The sequence below is a fragment of the Mus caroli genome, unplaced genomic scaffold (assembly GCF_978045245.1).
Source record: "Mus caroli unplaced genomic scaffold, Mus_caroli_1 scaffold_7, whole genome shotgun sequence".
NCBI classification, from domain to species: domain Eukaryota; kingdom Metazoa; phylum Chordata; class Mammalia; order Rodentia; family Muridae; genus Mus; species Mus caroli.
Window position 1 is genome coordinate 116697507 of NW_028227262.1, and position 23800 is coordinate 116721306.

Below are 23800 nucleotides of genomic sequence, written 5' to 3' on the forward strand. Positions count from 1 at the left end.
AGCTAGAGGAAGTCTGACCCCTGTCTCTGCCACCTAGAATACCTGTTTTGCTCTTATAGGCCCGTACTAGGCTCTCCTATAATGAAAACAAGATGGGACTCTTGCTAGTAAGCTCTCCATCACATTTATTTTCACTGTTCATAGTTTGTAACTTATTTCATATAAAATTCATTATTAATTTAATATAAAAATTCCATAGACAAGCCTGCTTCTGATTATTTTCTCATTCTTGCTATGCCCCCAAACAGTAGAAGAACACAACTCATGACTAGGTTCTCCGTGTGTTTCTTAGTGAACTGTGTGTCGTAGAACAGGTGCTAGGAAGAGTATGTAAAAGAAAGTGGCCAAGGGAACCTGCCTTTGGGATGTCACAATGAAAGAGTAATTGAGTTTTTAAGAAATCTTGAGCACTTATTCCTGAGTGACTGGGCTAATGCAGTTCACTTCTGTTATCCCAGATGCTCTCTATCTCCAGCCTGTAATGGTAGCATTAACAAGTTTTTTAGTTTTTAATTTCTATACCTCTGCTATTGTTGTATGCATTATTTTGAAAATTACATTAAATAACATAATGAATATAAAGGACATTACAAACTTTGGAGAGCCATACAACTGTGATTTGTTTATTGGCTTTTATTTTTAGAAATAGCTTTCCTCCGACTACTGAATTTAAGGATATATCCTTTTAGGCCCATCTTTTATTTTTGTTAAAGTGTTCCAGAGCCTAAAGGATCATATGTGTCCTTGACTCAAACCTGGAGCAAGTTTTTATCAAAATCAAAACAGTAGAATGACATCTTAACAGATGTGAAATAGCAAGAAGGTTGAAGCAATGATAAGAATCTGCCAACAGTGAAGACAGCAGGGCCCTAGAGACTCAGTGTTGAGCACTATCACACCTTTGAAGAGCCACTTCTTCCAATGCTTTTAAACTGTTGCCCTAACTGTAGAAGTTCATTGAGTTCTTTAGTCATTGAGTATAGTTACTTTTGGGGTGTGTGTGTGTGTGTGTGTGTGTTAGTGTTAGTTTGGTAGATCCGTATATAATAAAGTTTAAAGTGAAATTTTAAAAAAGGCAACACATTACAAAAGTCATGCTGCATGGTCGGTCTCCTCCATTGTAGGGAGACAGGGCTGGTTCAATGTATATAAATTTGTAGATGCGATAAAGCACATAACTAGAAGCAAGGACAACAATCATACATCATCTCCATAAGTGGAGAAAAGCTCGTAGTTAGTTTTTTAAACAATCAGTTCTTTGTTAGCATATAAAATAATAGGTTACATTTTGACATGGTCATACATGTATGTCATTGGACATGCTCTTTCATCTTCCAGTTTTTTTTTTTTGCATGCTTTATGCCCCGCCCCAACATCTGCTGGCTACCTACTCACCAAATATTATTTCTTGTACTTTTAAATCACGTGTGCATGCACATTTATGTGTGTGTGTAAATGATTCTTCATATAAGAGAAAACATGCACTGTTTTCTCTTTCTTTCTTGTCCTTCATTATCTTTCCCTGATTTCTTCTTGCCCCTCTTACTTGCATGCTCTCTGTCGGTCATAAAGCCCCCCTTATGATTTCCCTACTGGCATTGCATTGTCTTCGCTTTCTAATTCACCTTGCACAGGAAAATTGACTTTCCAAAAGCACTGTTCTTATCTTGCTAATGTGTTTAAAAGCCTACCCTCTCCTCACTCCCTAGCTGCCTACAGCCTACAGAAATAAGTGAGCCTCCTAGCCAAGTGGTGAAATCGTTATGCAGCACAGTTCACACTCATTCATACTGTGATTCCCCTTCAGCTGACATACCTGCTGAGACCACCTTTCTTCCCTCCATTGTCCTGTTATTTGTCACCGTTCTTAACTGACATCTCTGATCATCTAAATCCTGCTCATTCAGTTTTCACGTCCCAGTCCAGTTGATTAGCTCCTTCGTTTTCCTGCAGCATCTGTTCTCCTCAACATATGTAGTGGTTTCTTTTCTGAATGGTTTTTGTGTAAATAACCTATATACTGATTCCTTTCCACTATTTTGTAAGTCCTTGAGAAATAACACTTATCTACAGGAATGGATTCTTGTTAGTTTTATGGCTTTGTGTGTAAGTGGGAGCTTTAGCAAAGTGCCTTATGGTCATTGAATGAGATGTGATAGGTTAGTTATTTATTATGATCCACTTGTCCAGCTTTGTGTCTGAGGCTGGCACAAAAGAAGTTTTCATTGAATACTTGTTGAATAAATGAATAGGTGTATTAAGTTTGTATTGTTTCTCAGATTGGTCAATTATTTTAATGTTTAGCCTTTTAACATGTATGTATACAATATATAATTTATTTCTTTGGTGATTAAAAAAGACATGTTCAAAATGTCCTAGAGTCCTTTATAGATTATCCCATTCTGTGTTATCTGCTTATTGTGTGTCTGTGTGCTTGCTTAGAGCTGAATAGAGGTAGCCAGGCCATTCTACCAACCACATTGGGGAAATTCTGCATCCAAAGGATTCTAGGAATTATATTGACAATAGATCAGTGAGTGGTTTTATGTTGTATTTCATCTCTTGAAGATGTGGGTGATCTCAGGTGACAGCAAGCTCCACCAGGACAAAGGACAGCTTGTTGCTAAGACCAGCTCGGCAGTCTTTTGCAGATTTCCCAGTCAGTTGTCAGCTCTTCCTTGATCATGTCATCATTACCGCCGGATTCATCTCACACCAGAGGAAAAGAAAAAAGGAAACAGAGACTGGGGCTTGGGAAGGAATTCCTCAACGCCTAAACCAGGCTTGTCACACTGCAGGGGCACAGTGTCTGGTTTTAATAATTTCACATGTCATTAGTAGTAAAATATAAATGTATTTTTAAGAGCTTTATGAAAAATTTTTTGTTAAAATTATAAAAGGTCATTTATGACCTTCTTAGCTCAGAGTGGCCGAGGAGGTGTTAGCTTGTAAACGTCATTACACTGCTTGTTTCAGTTTTAGATTAATGGCAGGGAGTAGCCATTTTTCAAAGCAAACAGGCTATCTTTTTAGTTCAGATGGAAAAAAGCACCAATTCTTTACTGTGGCCTAGAATATTCCGTGCAAGGTAACAAATGGCAGAGATCACATAACATTCAACATCTTAAAAAAAAAGTATTTGGCTAATATTCTAAATTTTCTAAAGCAAACTTTTAGCAATTAGTAATATGAATCTCATCATACCACTGATTGAATCACAGTCTGGTCCTTATGCGGAACATACATGACTGCTGCTTTCAGGGAGGTTATTTTCAGGCACCTGCATTGGTTTACATTTTATCCATTGCAAATAAGTGGTTAGTGTGCTCTCTCTCTCTCTCTCTCTCTCTCTCTCTCTCTCTCTCTCTCTCTCTCTCTCTCTCTATTTGTGTGTGTGTGTATGTCTGTGCATATCTGTGTTTGTGTTTCTGTGTGTGTACATACATGTTCACATTAGGAACCTGGACTGGTTGATGTGTTTGAAGTATTAGAGTTTTTAATTTGGTCCTTTTCTTATTCAGGGATAGTTTAAAGGAATGTCTGAAGGTATTTAGTATTTTAGCTTTAAAACATGAGCCAATATAATGCATATCCTATATGTGAGGTACCATTAGCTACATGCTCATTCATACCTTAGGACCTTGATTTCTTGTTCCCAACACATATATGATACTTGATCTATATGTATGAATATTTTTGCCCAGGCCATACCAGTGCTCCTTTAGGCCTGAGTGTGTACCCTTAATGAGTGTGTTTAATAACAGGGCAATATTCATGACATGTCCCTCCCTTCTATGGCTAAGATAATTTTTACGTAGACTTGCTTTAGACGTTTGAGAGTGTGGGCCAGTTTCTCCTGTGTTTCCGTCTGACTGCTTAGCACCTGGCTGTGCACATGTTAGGCACTTTCATCCATCTGATCAAATGATGGGCTAATGAAAATTACGCTCACAAATGGCAATCTATAATTAAGATGATAGCTGGAACCATAAAGCAGACAGGATACTCCTGTCAGACAGTTAATAATATTCCCACTTCCCAGCAGGCAAAACCTAATCCAGGCCCTAAGGTCGCTCCTTATTGTTGGATCCAAACCTAAAGAAGGTTTTGCCTGGGGAGCTTTAGAGGGAAGAGTCATAGAGTCTGTGTTCACCAAGTGGTTGCTTTAGCCGTGGATTTCCTACAGAGCTCTTGTTTGCAACTATTTCCTTAACTGAGTGAATGAATTCATATGTAAAATAAATAAGTCAAAAATAAAAATATGGACATTAAAAATTTTGATGTTCACTTTACATTCTTTCATATTCAATCTTTCTTGTGTGGATGTTGCTAAAGCTTTTTGTGAATGGTTAAAGATACTGAAAATGTATGTTGATAAATACATTATATGTATATAGATTTTTCTATTTCTTTCAATTTCAATGGTTTTTGGATGATTATGTTGCTTTAGGTCTGTTTTTAGATTTTATTTTTAATTGAACACATGCTGGTATGTGAATGCAGGTGCTTGCAAAGGCCAGTTGTGAATTGTCTGACATGGGTTCTGGGAACCGAAGTTGGGTCCTATAAGAGCAGCATGTACTCTTAACCACTGAACCATCTTTCTAGCCCCAGAGGGTCTTTACAGGTAGTACAAGCTGTTAAGAATCCAAGGTGCCACTCCTGAATCTCTAGGCAGCAGATGTATACTGAAAGTACATACAGTGTGTTAGAGGAGTCTCCATTTGTCAGGTCCCCTGAAGCAGAATCGAAGATGCTTATGAGTTATCATCTGTGCGCTGGGAACCAAACCCACTGTAAGAGCACAAGTGTTCTTAACTAATGAGCCGTCTTTCCAGCTCTTTCTCAATTCTAGATTCTGTTGCACAGTTACATCTTAGTTTTAAAATCAGCATATAAGGGAAATGTTTTCTTTGGTTTATGACTGTTCTTCAGAGTCCCTCATTGCTAACTCTCCTGTGTTATTAGGTCAGTAGGTGTTTTGTTTTGTTTCTTTTTTAAATATGGCATTAGTTGCAAATGCTGCTGCCATATAACTTCAGCCACTATAGTTTTGTTTGCTAAGAAGAGGCATTGTCTCTATGAGGTTATGTTGTGAGTCAGACCCAGGGAAGAGCTGATGGGTGGCTCCCTCTCAGGTTTCCTCAGGGAGCTTTCCTGAGATTGACATCAATTCTTTTTCTCTTTCAACCTGGGTGATTGAGTTTACAATGTAATTCTTTTGTGTCCACCTCCAAAAAGAGCCAGAACTGAAGAAAAGATGTCTAGTTACTTTCTGGCCTTACTTTTGTATATAAATAATGAAAACTATAGAATGACCTGGTTAGCAGAAAGGAGTGCTCCCTTCCTTACCAACCTTACTTATTTTACTTTTCTAGGTTTTAACAACCCAGAGAAACAGCACAGTTAATTTTGCCAAGTCTCTGTTTCAGCAGCTACAAACTCACTCCCAGTACTGTCAGGCAGAGTGGGAGCATCGTGCATCCACACAATGTCTGCCCCTGGCAACCAGGTGCCATAGCTATGTGGCTATTTTCAAATGTTCAGTGTGTGCTTGTCAAGTCCTAAGAGTTTGGCATCAGAACAAGCTCATCTGTTGAGTTTCCTCTGGCCTAGCCATATTATAGATTCAAAATACACAGCAGCAGACATGCTCTGGTAGATGTGAATGGTAGAGAAGGAGATCTAAGATGTATCTTGCTTAGTCCATGAAGTTCACAAATAAGAAAACAGACTCAAAACAAAGTGAGTCGCCAAGATGACGTGTTAGCTGCTGGGAAGGAACTGCAGCTCTAACTTCTTGAGTACTGTTTTGTTTATTTTCTGCAGCACAGAACCTGTGATTCAAATTATCCCACTGAGGTCTGTCATGTTGGATTTGCTCTGCCTGTCCTACACACAAGGAAAGCCGTTCTGAAGGACCAGTTAGGTCCACACATGATGCTCACCCTTAGTTTGCTGGTACCCCTTCTGTCTGCTCAGAAGTTGACTCTCCTGACATCTTATTTTGTTACTTAGCAGTTCAGAGTGTGTGGCAGACATAAGCATATGCCCTTCAGCTCTGCCATGAAGGGCAGCAGCCTGACCAGGGTCTCCTCGGTCTTTGCAGTCTTCTTCCTTCCCTCTCCTGCTGTGGCACCAGACCTGCCTGATGGCCTGAGGTGCTCAGCCTACGCCTGCTCATTCTTCTTTCCAGACATTTCCCTGTCACTTATTTCCTGTACTTTAACTCTCCCAGGAACTGTATCCCGACACTTGAACTGGCACAAAGTAGGTGCTGTTTCAAAAAAGACTTCTACAATAGTCGGTATCAAGTGCTGCAGAAATCATACTAACCCTGTTTGTGCTGCAAAGCCCCTGAATAGCCTGATGCACTTGGCGAGTCATTTTCACATAGTCTTCTTTAACTTTACACCAGTACAGAACGAAGTCACTCCAGAGTGTTGGAAAATAAACTGCTGACAAGAGGTAGGAGTCCCAGAACCAGCTTAGTTTCTGACCTTCCAAAATATCCCCTTAGTCAACAAGGAGCCTCACTGCCCATACAATTACCCAGATGACCCTGGAGAGAGAGTGTGTGTGTGTGTGTGTGTGTGTGTGTGTGTGTGTGTGCATGTGTCTCCCCAGCTTCATCTGTAAAACAGATTGCAAGAACAGTTGACTAGCCAATTGTTCTCCATAGTGTGAACATTAAATCTAAATTTAAATGGAACAAATGCGAGTTCATCCAGAGAAAAAGAATTCAGTAGTCTTATAGTAATCGTTTCTGTGTTGTTGCCCAATTTATTTGTCAGATCAGTCACACTGAATGCCTTGGCCCAGATAGTACAGTTTAGTTTTCTTCTCTTTCAGAGAATCTGAGCTTGGTAATGTTCGTGGAAAAACAAGATTATAAACAAATGCCTGGAAATAGACATTTATTCTTCACCATGGAATAAGAAATAGATGCATTTCAGTATAATTGCACCTAATTCACACAGCTCCAGATGCTTGAGGCTTCTTCACACTCTGTGCCACCTCAGCTCTAGTTTAGTTAAGAACCACCTGCTTTTCCATGTGCTGGACACGGTTAATGTGATAGCACTGATCTCTGCTGTGGCTGCATGTGGTAATGAGTGGCCCTTGCTGCTGCAAGCCTGTACAATTATGTATTAGCTTCTTTACTGTGTCCTTTACTGTGCTGTCCTCTTTCAGCTAATGTACATCTTTCAAGTTTTTTAGTGTTGCATTAATTACTCTGCAAGAGATTGGGGTGGGGGGTTGTTACTAAGCTAGAACTCAGTTCCTGCCTTTAGCTTCTGAATTTGGTTCGCTGTGGTCTTTTAGATATAGTATGTGTTCATTTTCCACCTATGACTTTCATAAGCATGTAGTAGCAAGAGCTAGAGAAAAAGCGAGAGTCCTGAAGCCCTAGCAGTCAATTTCAACTTTTTGTTTTTGTTTTTTTTCTTTTTAGTGTTGTTGTTGTTTTGGTTTATTCTTGTTTGGTTTAGGTTTTTGAGACAGGGTTTCTCTGTATGGCCCTGGCTGTCTCAGAACTCACTCTGTAGACCAGGCTGGCCTCAAGCTCAGAGATCCACCTGCCTCTGCCTCCCAAGTGCTGGGATTAAAGGTGTGCGCCACCCCTGCCCAGCCAGCTGAGTCCATTTTGATTCAGCATTTATCTTTCTTAGACACTGGGAACTGCAGTCATTTTCTTGTTTTAAGTGGTGTTGAGAACAAACCTCTAACTGTACAGCCTGGACTCTTGAGGCTGTGTTTGAGCTCCATGTTGAGATTTCTTACTACTCTGTGACATGAAATTTGCAAGTTTTGGTGGAAGCACACTATGCTTCGTTCTCAAGTGTCACTTGTAAAACTTTTGTCAGGGAGCCTGCCATAGACAACACTGCCCAAACAAAACAAGCCTAAACCAGTTCTAACACATGTTGGCCAAATATCAGTCCTACCCAAATTAAACATGAGGTCACAGGCTTTAGAATTTTATATGTGATGGAGGCTTGGAGTCTTGTTTTACATGGAATCACAGGAGTGTGCTTATGTATCTCTTTAATTCTTCTAGCTTAGACATAATGGATCAAAATTTCTAGCTTGCTCTCTGACTGGGATAGGATTCATTCCATCCCACATATGTGGCCATTCTCAACAATTTTGTGCACTGTCTTTGCAGGTCAGCCCTGCTGTGAGGTTATGGTACAGCTAGTTCTCTGTCCAATTTTCCAATACATATGGATACTTACTGGCAGGCAGGAACAGTGTTATTCATAGAACCCATTTTGTGAAATCAGTGATGTCCCGATTTGCTGTTCTTTGCTGAAATGGTTCCCCAGGGGGAAAGAGCTGCTGATCATTGAACTCAAGCAACTACCAATCTGTAGAACAGCCGTTCTCAACAGGGGACATTCGGCCATGGCTGGAGAGAAATGTGGTCATGATCCTTTTGGGCTATGTAGGTCAGAGTCAAGAGATGCTGCTGCATATACTGTGATGCTCAGGATAGCTTCCATAGCAGTGAGTCACTTGGTCCACACGTCAGAAGTGTCCCAAGTAAGGATCTCTGTCTTCAGTCACTGATTTGATACAAGACTGGCTTAAACAGGTTCTGATATACCACTGCTGCCATCCCTGAGCTGTAGGCATTGTTGAAGGCATATAGCCTGTTAACACAGAAGGGAGATTCTTTATATAATATTGTAGCCTACTTTCAAATACTTGACAACTTTCATTTACTAAGAACCCCAACTGTGGGCTGGAGAGGTGGCTCAACAGTTACTAGTGCTCTTGTAGAGGACTGGAGTTTGGTTCCCAGCATTCAAGTCACGTGACTCAACAATCACTCCTGCTCCAGAGCACCACTCTCCTGACACTTGCACACCGGTGCACATGCGCACATACATACATATAAACTAAAAATAAAGTTTTACAAATAAGGAATTTAGTATGTAATTAATCGGTGTGTTCACTAATAAAATCCCACTCCTACCAGCCATTGTGCAGTGTTATTGTGATCAAGACATGGCTGAATGACATTCTTTGCAGAAGCGTCCAGTTAGCTTTGGGCTCCTATTAGGAAGATTTGTTTTCATTCTTAATTGCAAGATGTTGGCACTACCTTGTTTTGTCCTTAGCCTGAGTAACAGATCCACATGATATGCTGTGACTTTATATATACCTTTCAGTGTAGTGGCCACTGGATCCTGGATGCTGCTTTGTGGAAAGTATTGACTTAGGTTGAGTCAAAGATGTAGACAGAGGAGGAGAAATGTCTTGCCTCATTCTTGCCCCAGAGAGTTGAGAGTTAAGGACAGGCACGGTGTGTGAGAAAACGCATGCAAACGAAGACAAAGATTAAAAGAACCATGGTAAAAGATGTTATGAGAGATTTTTGTTTTTAACCAAGTGGTAATAACAATAAGTTTTGAATATAAAATTAAACCAAAAACAAGAGAGATGAATAGGTTAATCCCCCTCCCAATTAAAAAAAAAAACACTAATGCCGGGCATGGGGGCGCACACCTTTAATCCTAGCACTTGGGAGGCAGAGGCAGGTGAATTTCTGAGTTTGAGGCCAGCCTGGTCTACAGAGTGAGTTCCAGGACAGCCAGGGCTACACAGAGAAACCCTGTCTCAACAAAACAAAAAAACAAAAAACAAAAAAAAACCCACTAAAGAAATGCCCTAAATGATAACTTATATTTTGTTAAGTACCATGCTCTGGAAACTGAGCTGGGAGAGAAGTAGAAATGTGTAAAGTGAACATGCTGTCTGAACAGCCGGAAAAGGGGTAGACATATTTTGGCTCACACTTCAGTGACATCAATCCATCACAGTTGTGCCTCTGTTGTGTCTCTTTTTTCTCAACTCTTATTCCACCTAGGCCCTGAATGTTCAGGCCAGGTCATTCCTCACATAATCGTCTCTGTAAATGAATGTGGAGAAACAGAGAGGGTGCTTTGCTAGTCTCTTGTACCTTTCTCTCTAGTCAGGTTAACATTGGGCATTGGCCATCAATCCTCTTACTAAAGGCCCAGCGAATGCTGGGTAATTTCCCATTTTTGACAGGATTCCAGTGTTTACTCTGGCACATTTCTGTTATTCACTGATGATCCCCTGTAGTAGCTTCTGGTGTGTGCTAAGCCATACCCTCTGGTGTTTTTCTCCTATAATTTTATTGAGATTATACATACTATGCTTTGTTCATAATTTTGACAATGAATAACTCCATTGCTGCTCTTAAGTTGCTTATCTTTTTACATGAATTGTGAGGACAGATAGACCTGCCTGGCACACATTATCCCTGTCCCTGTGACTCCCAGCTCATTATGTCTGTATTTCAGAAGGGTCAAAGACTTAACAATAGAAGAAAATGTAGTGCTAGGTGTACCTGTTGAGAACTCTTTAAGAAGGCTGCCTTTTCTTAGCCCTATGATGTCTGCACTTAGGGGATCATCTTAAGAACACTGAGCTTGCACCTGCTTTGCTTTCTGCCGTGAGTTTTCAATTCCAGCCCTGGCATTCAAAGACTTTCACAAGCCCATACTGTGACTAAGTCATTGTGACATCACCAAGTTCCTAGTGCCATCATTCTGTGCCATCCCTGAACCATACCACAGCTAAGAGGGCACAGCGATGCCAAAAACTTTGAGCTATGAGGATTTTCCAAAGAATATTCGTGGGAAGGTAAAGTTACTATCAGCACAGGGTGTCTTCCCCAGGTCCCTGCATCCTCTTGTATTTACTTTAGTGTATTGTTTTGTTGTGAAGCATCTTCAAACTTTGTCTGAAAGAGACAAATCTATTAAGAGATGCTAATATTTAATCTAATGGTCAACACTGAGTTAAAACATCAAAGCATTTGCTTGGGGTTCATAAAACTTGATTTCCTTATTTTCTTTGATTCTCTCGATTATGGGAGACTAGATTTCCATAGTGATCCACTTTAGCATATTCTGTCATGTTTTCAACCCAATCATGTTGTACCATACCTAGCACAATCTGGGAGCTAATGGTATAGATTTCTTATAGGAATAGCAAGCATTCATGGGGAAAGACTTCATATTTATCTTTCCCTCAAGAAATGATCCAACTTAACAGCAAATAATGTTGTAATCCTCTTTGTTTCTATTTGTTCATTTACAATGACTCTGTGTCTGGACTTTTATTTCTTTGCAGTCAGTTTACTGCTTTCTCTTAAGCTAAGTGTGACTGTCCATTCTCAATAGCCATTAGCTTAGCCATGTATTCTCAGCTTATTTAAGTTTCAGGATTCATATCGTGTGACTTTTCCTCCCAGCATCCCATTAACTGTTTGAAAGCAATGTGCCACTGAAGTGTTGTGGCCATGTTTCTTTCTTAGTTATTCTCCCCAGTGGATATCAAGATATCGATTGTGTGTGCAGTTGGGGGAGATTTGTGATGCTTGCTTATAGTTTGATGCTGTCAGGTCGTTGGAGATGACTCCCTCTTAGGTCTTTAGAGTATGCTTCCGGCATTTGGTGTGTAGCTTTAAGTTCTTCAGCTGTTAATACCCCTGTTCATCCCTTTTTCAGGTGGAGAACAGCTCTTCAAAATCATCAAATTTGTTCCTTGTTCCTATGTTCATAATAAGACTCAACAGTACACTTGCAATATTGAATTGTCTTTGTGTTTTTAAAATATCCTTATGGTACATACTCATTGCATTTTTTTAGATAGATACTACAATCTAAAAATATTTTTTGCCTTACTATTATTTTAATAGTGATGTTGGAAAATATACTTTGAATGGAAGGAAAACAGGTATTAGTACATGGAGGGTTTAGGAAGTAATTTTTCTATCTATAGGTACTCAAGTTAAAATAACATTTGAAGTTGTAAACTATCATTATTTAATACTTTACTCTTTAAAACCCTGTGTCGGGCTGGATGTTGTGGGGTATACCTTTAATCCCAGCACACCTGCCCCTTAAAGGACTGGCATGTTAGTTGGCTTTGTTTCAAATTAAATTTAAAACTACTAAGGCTAATATTCTAATTAAATTTTTTTTTGAAGAATATAAACCATGTGATGGTGACACACACCTTTAATCTCAGCAGTCAGGAGGCAGAGACATGCAAATTGAGGGCAGCTAGGGCAACAGAGAGGAACCCTGTTTCAAAAAACTAACAAAAAAATTCTACATCAGTTAATGTTTTCCTCTCATAGCTTAAAATACTCATATTTAAGTTTTCTGGGATTACAGAAGTAAGAACTGTTCACTATGTATAATAAGGAATAGCCTAGATAAGAAATGTAGCCCTCATTGTGTACATTGTAGCTACTGGTAGCATTTCAGCATGCTTTCTACTTCTTTGTACATCTTTATAGAATGCAATCAATCAATTTAGTGTCTTTCTCTGATCTCTCAGTCCTTTCTTATTTAAAGTAAGGAACCATCTTTACTTACTATTGTGACTTATTCCCCACCACAGACATTACACACACAATTGATATTTTGATTATTTAAGTTATTTTCTGAAATGTCAGCTTTGCATGATTCCTAATGCCTGGTCATGTGACTGGGTCAAAATCTCTGATTTTATTTTTTGCTACAATCTTTGTAGTTACTGTTCTATTGTTGGGCCTTTTCTTATTTGCTTAAACTCAGTTGTTCTTCCTTTATTGTTGGTTTACATAATTCTTTTATGAATATCATATATCTTAGATAAATGAACTTTTTAATTTTAATAGCTGCTACAGTTGAATACTGTGGCGCATGCCTTTAATTCCAGCACTCAGGAGGCAGAGGCAGGCGGATTTCTGAGTTCGAGGCCAGCCTGGTCTACAAAGTGAGTTCCAGGACAGCCAGGGCTATACAGAGAAACCCTGTCTTAAAAAAAACAAAACAAACAAACAAAAAAACAAACAACAAAAAAAGTAAAATTGTCTATCAGTAAGAGTAATGGCAATATTTATGAGCGTATCTGTTCTGGTTTTCTTTTGTTGCTGTGATTAAAACACCGAATGAAAGCAACTTAGAGGAGAAAAGGTTCATTTCATCTTACCCTTCCAGGTCACAGTCCCTCTTTGAGAGAGGGCAGGCTCTTTGCCATTCTGACCTGAGCCAAGGAGTTACAGTAGAAACCATGGACAGAGGCTGCTGCAGGCTCAGTCGCAGGCTCATGCTAACCTAACTTTCCGATGTAGCCTAGGGACCACTTGTAGAGGGTCGTTACAAGATGGTGCTGCTCAGATCAGGCCGGGCCCTTGCTATCAACTAATAGTCAGCACATGCTCACAGGCCAGTCGATGAGGTGGTTTCTTATCAAGATTTGCCTCTCAGGTGACATATGTAATATATACCATCCACACACATAAAAGCCATTGATATCTCACCTCAAAAACTTTCATTTTGGCTTTTGGCTACAAAATATGTTTATTACCAATTATGAAAAATAAAGTACAAATCATTCCTAAAACTAGCACTGTGTTTCAATTTGTCGAGACATTTTCTAGAATATCCATTTTTCTTTCCATTTTAAAATTGGTTAAAATGTACCTGTTGTTAATAATCTTTTCCCCTCTCTCTTTAGAGTATGTACTATTTTTCTAGTGTATGAATTACTTAGGTATTGGATTACTTTCAGGTCTTTTTCCTCGTGGCCTCTTAACAGCCTTGTGGCGAGTGTGTTCTCATGCTGCTGGAATTGCTAAAAAAAAAAAGAGAAAAAAAAGTGCTGGAAAGACAGAAGTTTTACATTTTTCTGACTGTGCACAATTTTAAGACTTATTTTGTGTTGTCAAATTAATGCTAGAAATTGTTAGACCATTTATATATTCTGGCAATATAGGTGAAAACCCTCCTGTATTCTTACCAATATTGATGATTATAATCTTTCATTTCTGTCAATTTGACAGATGGATAATACAATAATTTTTTATCCACGTTCTTTGATTGTGTAGCTATGTTGTTTTTCAACGGCTTATTATCTGTAAATAGATGTGAATCACCAGTATCTATACTGTGTCACTTTGACTTTTGTTAAGAAGGGTAAGTCTTCGAACTTAAACTAACTTTCACAGTTATATCTTAGGATTTTTGTCCTTTCTGTCATTGGCCTATTTGGAATAGACCATTTAAAATAAATTCAGTCATTTTCGATTTTTACTTATTTATATTTTGAGCATTCATATTGAATTTAGTTTGGTCTCTTTAAATGATAAGTTTTATTTATTTCTCATGTAGTATCTTCATCTGTCAAAAATTCTTTCTACATTTATTTTTTCCTTTGAAATCCTAAAATACACAGTTAACTTTTTACTGTGTTGTACCAAGAAAATATAGATTATTTACTTGCATATAAATATCTTCCAGATTTATGGGAAAATTGCCCACATATCTAAATATCTGTATTTCTGTCTATTGCTAAATATCTGTTTATTTTCAACATGCTGCAGGATATTGAAGACAAAGTAAGTAACAACAACAAACCTACCATGAGCAAATGGATTGATACAAACTAAACAGAACTTGATTGAACAGTCACTCTGGTACAGAGTGAGCCAGGCAACATATGATCACTTTTCAAAGGAATATGTGCATGTACAAAGATGGACATACCAAGATACACTGATTTTTTTTTTTTTTTAGGTAAAAGCCAAACATCTATTTAACCTTCACTGAACAGAAAATGGTCCTATAATAACTTTGTTAGTATGAGGTAATATTATAAAGAGAAATTGTTTCTGTTTCAGGAACAATGATCAGTTTAGCATAATTCAGGATAACAATAGTTTTGAAAATGTGTGTTTGCATTTTAAGTAACCTTGAGACATTCACAAGTAGGCATCTTCTTTTGTTTTATGAGGAATAGAATATTATTGCTTTTTTAAAAATTTTATAAAATATGATCCTGTAAAATTAATATATGACTAAATGTCTTAATACTTTATTATATTTATTATCTTTAAATTTTCAAATAATGAATAAACAAGGCTGCTTAATAGAGTAAGCTGCTACTTCATGTATCAGGAAATGGAATAAATATATGTAACTTCATACAGATTGCACTAATCACTCAAGGGTTTTGAATATAAGCTTTGTATAGGCATTTTTTGTTACTTGTCCAGGGTTAAGAAACATGTATCTAATTATAAAAATCAGACAAGTTTCATTGTGCATATTATTAATTCTTAAAATTACTCTTTGGATGAGAAGTTAAATAAGACAGTCTGCTGTACACTGTATTCTGACATTTCCAGATACTCTTGGACAAAGTAGGACACAGCTGTTACAGTAAGAAAAACACAATACTGTTTCATTCTTTACACACAAATGCAGGAATCATCATCATATTAATGTTTTCTATAGCAGGGACCTAGTAGACCACAATGACAGTTAGCTTTGTATATGTTTCTGCCTGAGTTTTGCTTCCTGGTTGCTGCTTTCACTTTCTCTCAATATAGTCTACTCCTTGTGTCTTTTTTAGGCTCGGCAGCTGGAAGAGAAAGACCGAGTGATGCGGAAGCAGGATGAATTCTACAAAGAGCAGCTGGCCAGACTGGAGGAGAGGGTATGGCTATTTCTTGTTGATGCTTCTTTTCTTTCTATCTGTAGCTGCCCATATATTTGTTTAAAAAAAAAAAGGAAAACAAAAAATTTGCACTAATGTTCCTTTTCCTAGTTAAGTGAAGTCATAGCAATACAGTGACCTAGTTAAAATGGTAGGTCTTTTGTCTCTGAGAACTTCATTTTGTGTGGTCGTGTTATTGGTTTGTTGGGTTTTCAGGTATCAGTGGAGGGTGACATGAGTGGTAGAGTATGTAAGGGGTTTGGTTGGGAATGATTTGTTGAATAGATGTGACACGGAATGATTTTGATGAGAAATCAGTGATGATATCCCCTCAGTAAGTATTTTAGCTCACATGGGCCCATTCTGTCTTACTAACTCTCCCTCTGAAATGTGGAAACGAAGGGGACTATATACAGAAGGAAGGTTACATTTTACATAATTTTCATATCATAAAAAATTTTAAAAATAGCATTTACATATAGAAAGACCATTCTTAGGATTTTCTCAGCCATCAGGTGAGCCTAACACGTATGAAGGTCAGTTTGTATAAGTGCCACTTGGACCCATTGTGGCATCATTCATCCTTCACAGGCTCTGTAATGAAACTCTTACCCTCTCAAGTTCTTCTGCTGTTAGGAGGAAGTAATGTTTGTATCACTGGCTTGTTAGAATAACCTAAATCAAGAATCTAAATAGTGCTTGGGTAGCGTGCATAACACCTCATGTTCGACCCCAAGTAATGCCCCTGACAAAATAAAAGATAACAGGACAGCTCTTTGAAAATTTGCAAGAATTTATCAAATTGAGGTGTTTTCATCATAGGGCATATCTTTTTTTTCATTGTACATATGATTCTAATAACTGTAAAATCACTATGTCAATCAACCTCCTCATGTCTTTTCCCAGCTCAGTAAAGCCTGGTTTTTGTTAATATTTCTAGAGGACCTGTGTCATTTTGACCAGGTGGATTTTATCTATGATTACATAAAGAATATTTAGTCTGTCAATTTGTAAAACCTGTTTTTGTTTGTTTGTTTGCTTGTTTGTTGTTTTTTCATATTGTTAATAGTTGTAAAGGTGCTCTGTATAAGCATTTCTAATAGACTTCTGAACATACTTGGCATTAAAAATGTAAAAGTGTGGAACTGGATAGTGCTTAGTGTAAGAAAACATGATAGGGTGTGTGCGTCCTTACAGTGCAGTCCAGGTTGCTGTGGATTAAATGTGGATTTGAACACACCTTTCCTTTAATCACATGAATTGATACCTTCAAGTCAATACTCGGTTACCAGTGAAGAATGTGACCTCAGCATGTCCTGTAAGGATCTGGGCATCAGCACAGAGTTCTGTGTAAGGCCTTGTATTCTCGTGGACCACTAAAACCAAAACAAGTTTTAGGACATCATTCCAAAGCTGTTGCTATGGCAGGCTAGGCACAGTTGGCATGTATGTCCCACCTTTGCACTATTGCTTCCTTACTCCTTTAATATCCACTTTGATGCAAAGGTCAGCAGTTATGAACTAGCCAGTTTGAGTGTGTGCAGCCCATTCTGTTCTGTAACACTGCCCAATTGCTACTTGGTTTTATTTCAGTTAACCCTGTCAGTTAGGTGATTACCATGAGTCAAGTCTCTTCTCTTCCCAGATGAGAGGAGGGTCTGAGACCTTCCCACCAGGGAGGGCCTGAGATACTCTTCTTGCTTCACTAATGTGTGAGACTTAGTAAGCATAATTTTCCTAGACTACAGTTTTATTATTCCTGGAAGCAGTTTTCCAAATCATGGCTATTGAAACTTTCACAGGTAGGTCCTTATTTCCCAGTAGTCAGAGATCACGGACTTTCCAGTTAGTATTTGGATAGATGAGACTATAAACTCTTGAGAGTGTTAAAAACCTCATGTGTAGGTTTATGGCCCGAAAGGAGCTGGATGAATATGACTCTTGCTTCAGAGACCAGAAGAATATTAACTCCTGGCTGACAGTTTGCCCAGAGGAAGCCTGGAGCAGTCTCTAGAGAAGACTGCTCAGTGTTCTCACACAACTGGCCTAAGTCCCTTGGGCAGTTTTTTCTGTTTTCACAATTTTGTTGGTGTATAATTAATTGACACATCTATACTGCTTCACAGCTCTCAATGATAACTGTACATTGTATAATTGTGATTAAATATGTATGTTGTTAGACACATACTATATTTTGTCTAATTTTATCCTCACAATAACTGTATGAAGCTGCCCACTCTGTGAATATCCTGAAGCTGAGAGCAGCTTGCCCCCAGAATACAAAGCCAGATTATTATCAGTAGATCTGGTTTTGAGTCGGCTGCCTCAACAGTGCTGGCGGCCAGGACACTGCTGTCTTTAAAATGTATGAGTTTATGCTTAAGTTGTTTAGTCTGTCTGGGGACAGTGTTAGTTCTTTGAGTGCCGAGTTAGCACCTCTGGCTTCTAGTACAACCCTCGGACGTCAGATCTTATCGTTTGGTGATTGCCTTCTCCTAACCTGAAAGTATTGAGCTAAACACTCCGAAAGCTGTCGTTTCTTCCTCAGGACCTGGCATTTTCAAAGAAACTTTGACAGAAAGGAAGAAAGAATGTTTTCTGTACCTGAACCTGCAGTACACTGCAGTCCCCGAGTTCCTTTCCGGTCTGCATTTGGTGCTTTCCCTTTCAGTGAGGACTCAGTAGCCGTCTGAGCAGTTGGACACCCTCGAGGTGTCTGCACACCTTTACTCTTGGAGGACAGTCAGGTCATTGTGCCTCCTGGGAAGAAAACATATTTTTTCTTATTAAACAGTTCTGGCTGATAATTTATTTGAAGTGGATTGTTGACACGTTCTTAAGGAAAATGTATTTTTTGGCCAGGAGTTTACTGGTTCTAAGGTTGTCACCAACTGAAGAACACAAAGGCTCTCCTATCTAGAGTCTTTCCTGGATAAAAGTCCCTGTATCCCAAGGACATCGTGAACACTTGATTCCTTTGAGGGTTCCAGTGTCATGCATATATAACTTTTTAATTTTTACAGTGAAGTTCAATTAGTTCTTTTTGCTGAATCAACCACTTTGTTCTTGGCTCTGTCAAGGATGATGGGGTTTGGCACAGCATACAGGGGAAGTGTAAAAGCCCTGGTGGCCCTAGGAGCTGAGGGTGATCAGAGAGCTTAATGAGGTGTAGGCTCAGTACAAAGATCAGCCTGGTCGTGTGGCACATATTACTTGTAGTTTATAGACTCCAGGCTTTCAGTAGTGATATGCTTACACTTTGTAATGAGCCTCCTAGAGTTAACGCAGAAGGGAACTGTATCAACGGGGCAGAGAGAACAGGGGAAAGAAAACAGTGAAAAAGTAAGTTACCACAAGGAAGTAAAGCATATTGCTGGCCTGCCACCTGGGGAGAGTTACTAATTAACTGCTGAGGTCATAGTTCCATCAAATGAGAAATGGCTTTTGAAGTCCCTCTCTTCCAGTGGGTGACATGTCTTCTGCAGCATCAGAAAATGTTGGGCCCATCTGTATGATTGATTGGTGATGGGGTTTAGTCACTTTTTGTCACTTGATATTTTTACCAATGTTACCTTAGAAGAAGGGGAACCATAACTGATAGGGTGAGAAATGACAACAGAGTAGGCTATGGTGAACCTGATGCACTGCACATGGGGAGACACTGTTATGTATTCTTACTAACAGATGAGGTCTGCCACTGTAGAGTGTCTCACTAAGTGAAACCAGGGTAGCATGGGATAGAATCTAAAATCTGAGATACAAAAATGTGAAAATCTATTTGAAAGGGTGAAATAATAAATTGACTTACTGGTCTTCAAACAAACAAACTAACAGACAGACACCCTACCTTTGCTGTTTTCCCTGCTAGAGCAGTTGTGAGTGCATTCGTTTAGTGGCTAACTCCCTATGGCCATGCAGTGTGAGAAGGCAGACTCAGCACAGGAGTTAAAAGCAGTGCTCTCCTCCAGTCAGGCCTGCACTGGTGAAGCTGGTTTGTACCTGACACCCTGCAAAGATACTTTGTCCCTTTGACACTTGGGAATTTTGTGTTGGCTTCATGATACTTGTGGGAATCAGGGCTGGTTCCCATGGTTTCTGTAGTTACAGAACATTGCAGAAACAGATGAAGTTCTCTGGTTCACACGTTTGCACACTGAAGGTACTCCAAGCCACTATCAGGATTGCAATGTCATTACGAGTGACAGATCCCAGCAAAGCGCTTGCAATGTGTTTTGTACATTGAGAGTTACACTCTCTTAAATAAAAGCTCTTTTCAAGTAAAGTTTCAAATAAATGCATTTAGATATTATTAGGTAGGACATTAACACAGCCTGGTTACACCATGTCTTTTGTTACTACAGCGGACACAGGTGATTATAACTTAGATGTGAATGCTGAGCCATTTCGCACTCTGACCTGTTTTCTTAAAGGAGGTTTATTATTACGGTTATTTTGAAAAGTAGCAAACAGTATGAGTTGATGCCACCACTACCCACTTCTTTCTATTTCATTCTCTCAGGGGAAAATCAATACAGTTTAGTAGATGTGGGGGTCTTATCCTTAATTCATTATTCAACAAATCCTCCAAGTACATTGGCTTTTCTGTTAACCTCTCTGAAATTTCTAACAGGAAGTGTGGTTTGAGTAACCTTGAATTGCTTTTTTAATCTGGCTTTAGGGATATAAGACCTAGGGGTTTTTTTTTTTCCCTAGGGTGAGCTTTTACGTGTATTCTGTTAAAATGATCCCCTTAACTGGAGCCAGCTCTTCTATGTCTAACTTTAGAGGAAAGATTTGCAAATCATGGGATCAGCACTTAATTTGGGCTCTATTTACCATGTCGTCTGTCAGGAAGCATTAACCTTAAGGTAAGATGAGAACATGGAGTACAAAGCTGTGAGCTGGATGGCACACAGTGCACCAGGTATTAAATAGCATTATCCATCCTGCTTGCTACAGTAAATAGGATTCCACTATTATGATGTGTCAGGGCTTTCAGTAAAATCACATTTACAAGACACTAAACTGCCTTCCTCTCTGCTCAGCAGCTTTATGCTGGGTCTTGCTTTCATATTAATCCTGTTGCTAGGAAATACTTGTAGCAGTTGGGCATAAAAATTATAATTTGATGATCTCTTCCTCTTCTCTATTCAGAGATTAGAATGGACCACTGTGCTCTGCAGTGATAGCTGCAGGGCTGTGCAAAAGAGATGATGGAGAGTTCAGCCTTAAAGACCAGTGGCCTCTTAGTGAGCACTTATAACGATCATAGGTATGAAGGCACCAACAGGATGGGCTACCTACTTTCTTAGTCCTCTCCATTGCCTTTGCCTTTGAAAGACTGTACAATGAAATAATTTGATTCTGTTTATCATGGTGGTTGTGAGAAATGGCATGCCACTTGGATGTGTAAAGATAAGGTGAAAAAAAAATGCCTTGGGAACTTTGATGGGAAATTCCAGTTTAAAGATCCTATCCAATTTAAAGAGGCTCGGCGAGCATTTGTAGTTGAGAAAAATACCACTTTCTTTTCACTGGAACTATATTTGGGGGAGGAAGCGGAGGGTGATTGTCAGTATTGCAGCAAGGAAGCCATTTTGTTTCCTTTAAATGAAGTTGAAAAATGGGCTAAATATCTGAATTTTAAATATTTTAAAGATATCCAGGTTTAAAATGAGTGATTGCTTTGCTTCTTGCTATCTTCCTTGTAAATTGCAAATGTACTCCATTTAAGCAGACCAGCCAATGCTTATTTCCTCACTTTGCTGACTGAAGAATTAAAGTACACGAGCAGTAAACTCTGTAAAGGAATTGCAGAGCTTGTGGTAGAAAACGCCCTGCAGTCCCAGCTTGATGTTAAGACCATGGGCCAGCTGTGCCTCTATAAGAGATTACATTTTAGCACATTAGTTTCAGTTAGAAAGACACATATGGTCATTAAAATATTTGCAAATAATATTAGCTCTTGGCATCACTGAAGAAGAAATGTCCATATCTGAACCAAGGATAAAGTAGGTTTACACTGTATTCTGCATCCAATGAAGGGAACCCAAATCTAACTTGGCCACCAAAACCGGGACAGTCTTGTTATAACCTTATTTATTCACAATCAGAATTTGGGGACTAGAGAGAAAGCATTGACATTCAACATTTGTTCTGACCAAATATAGTCAACTCTATCAGTGAGCCAGGTATATAGATACGGTGACATACAGCTAGCACAACATGGCCATGGACACCGGGGAAGGAATTTTCATTGACAGTTGATTCAAGGTGGCTGTGCCGGCCTATTATTTTCTAGAGGCAAAGTGTTTTATAAAGGCTATCTGGTAACTTTGTCCTTTAAAGGTCAAAAAATCATGAGATTTTGAGGAGAATTTACTGGATAGAGAATATCTCCCTAGCTAACTTCTCGGATAACGCGCCATTGTCTGATGTACTGGGTTGCCTCAGATGACACTCTGAAACGAAGTATTACACATGTAGCTTCCACCAAGTCAGAAATTAGGCACTAGATACAGTTTGAAGATTAATGCTATTGTCAGAGAATGGGGTTGCTTCCACAGTCAAATGATTCCAAGAAATGTTAGGTTTAAATGTGACAGATGTACTTATTTCCCACAAGCACTCAGACACCTTCCAGGATGAAGATGCTTCATGTGATGGTTCAGCATCACACTCAAGCCATAGGACCTTTTCTAGAAACAGCCATTAATCTCCCCTTGTAGGTTAATAGGACCTGTGTGTACTACATAATTAAAATGTGCCATTTTGAGACCTTGATTGCATCCTAACTTGTAAAGGCAGAAATCCTAGGATTTCTCCCCAAATCCAAGGATTGCATCTCTTTGCAGACAGTGGGCAGGTGAGACAAGGCAGGATGAGCATGCTGAAGTGCCTGTGGGATTCTTAGCAAAGCAGTGGTGTAGAATGTAAATAAGCTGCTGCCGCTTCTTCTTCCTCTTTCTCCTCTTTCTCTTCCTTCCTTCCTTCCTTCCTTCCTTCCTTCCTTCCTTCCTTCCTTCCTTCCTTCCTTCCTTCCTCCTCCTCCTTTTTTTCTTCCTTCCTTCCTTGCTTCCTTGCTTCCTTGCTTCCTTCTTCCTTCTTTTTTCTTCTTCTTTCTTCCTTCCTTTCTTCTTCCTTCTTCCTCCTCCTCCTCTTTTTTTCCTATACACATTGCTGATTCAAACTTGCATTCTCTCACACTCTGCTAAATTTGAAGTGATGAGTAGCAGGATTTAACCCATGTTGGAATTCAAAATCATGCCATAAACCAAGGGGTGGCTATGCTTTTCTGAAATCTTGGATCTGTTCTCCTTTCATGAAATAGAGGAGGGTCTAATTGAATAGTATTCAGTTATCGCATAGATTTTTAAAATACTTCCATCAATGGAGTGAGCTCTAAATCTGGCAGGCAAGCAAATGACATATCAGCACCCATTCTTGATCGACCTCGAGTCACTGGGGGCCTTCAGGATGTTTGGAGGGCTTGCAAGGTTTGAAAGTGTGCTGTGATGTTTGTTTGCTGACCTACTAAAGACTACTTTGTACTTGGAGAATAGATTTGATGATCAAGGCCAGTAATCACATGCCCTGTAATATAATTTGCCTCTGTTAGAGTTCAGAAGTACAGCTCAGGGAAGGGAACACGGCCCTGTACTGTCACTTTATGACCTTCCTGCTTTCTTGTGAGCTCTCTGAAAGTGGGCACTGTCCGTTTTCAAGACCCATGCTTGGCACTTGTCGAGTAGACGAGTGAAGTTGTACTCAGAACGTTTTCCTCTCTGAAGCAGTTTGGGTTTCTGTGTTAGTCAGTCTGTACCATCCATTGGGTGTCGTCACAAAGCCAGAGGCCTGAAATGATTTCACTGTGCTTTAACCTGGGTGGAGAAGGGAAAGGTGCCTCCTTGCTACCTTACCCAATCAGTTGTTGTTTGTATTGGTGAAACTTAGAGACATTTAAGTTGCCTCAGATGTTCCAGCTGTGCAGCAGGTTCCTTATGGCAGACAGCCTCTTCCTCTGGATGAGCACTGAGGGGACCCAAAGTTCCCACGATGCAGACACTCTGCACCTCAAGATGTTCCTGAGTGTGAACAGAATAGCTCTTAGTTTTTCCTTTAGAGGCACTAATGTAAAGTAACAGATTCTCGGCTAACTAACCATTTCTACAATCTAAGCACCATAGGCTTACTTTATAATGGATCATGTTTATAGCAAAGAGAAATTGTACCAGCTATGTACTAAGTCGGGATGAGCTGAATAGCCAGT

General features: G+C 39.2%; 1 protein-coding gene across 2 annotated transcripts in view; it reads left to right on the plus strand.

The window, feature by feature from the left end:
- Chchd3 (coiled-coil-helix-coiled-coil-helix domain containing 3) overlaps positions 1-23800 on the plus strand; it is a 265061-nt gene that overhangs the window by 145630 nt on the left and 95631 nt on the right. Inside the window, exons 5-6 of one of the 2 annotated variants that reach the window (XM_029478369.2) lie at positions 14417-14431; positions 15448-15531. In XM_029478369.2, coding sequence (XP_029334229.1) covers positions 14417-14431; positions 15448-15531 — 99 coding nt within the window. The remainder of the gene's footprint in view (positions 1-14416; positions 14432-15447; positions 15532-23800) is intronic. The other variant, XM_021164672.3, reaches the window with a different exon arrangement.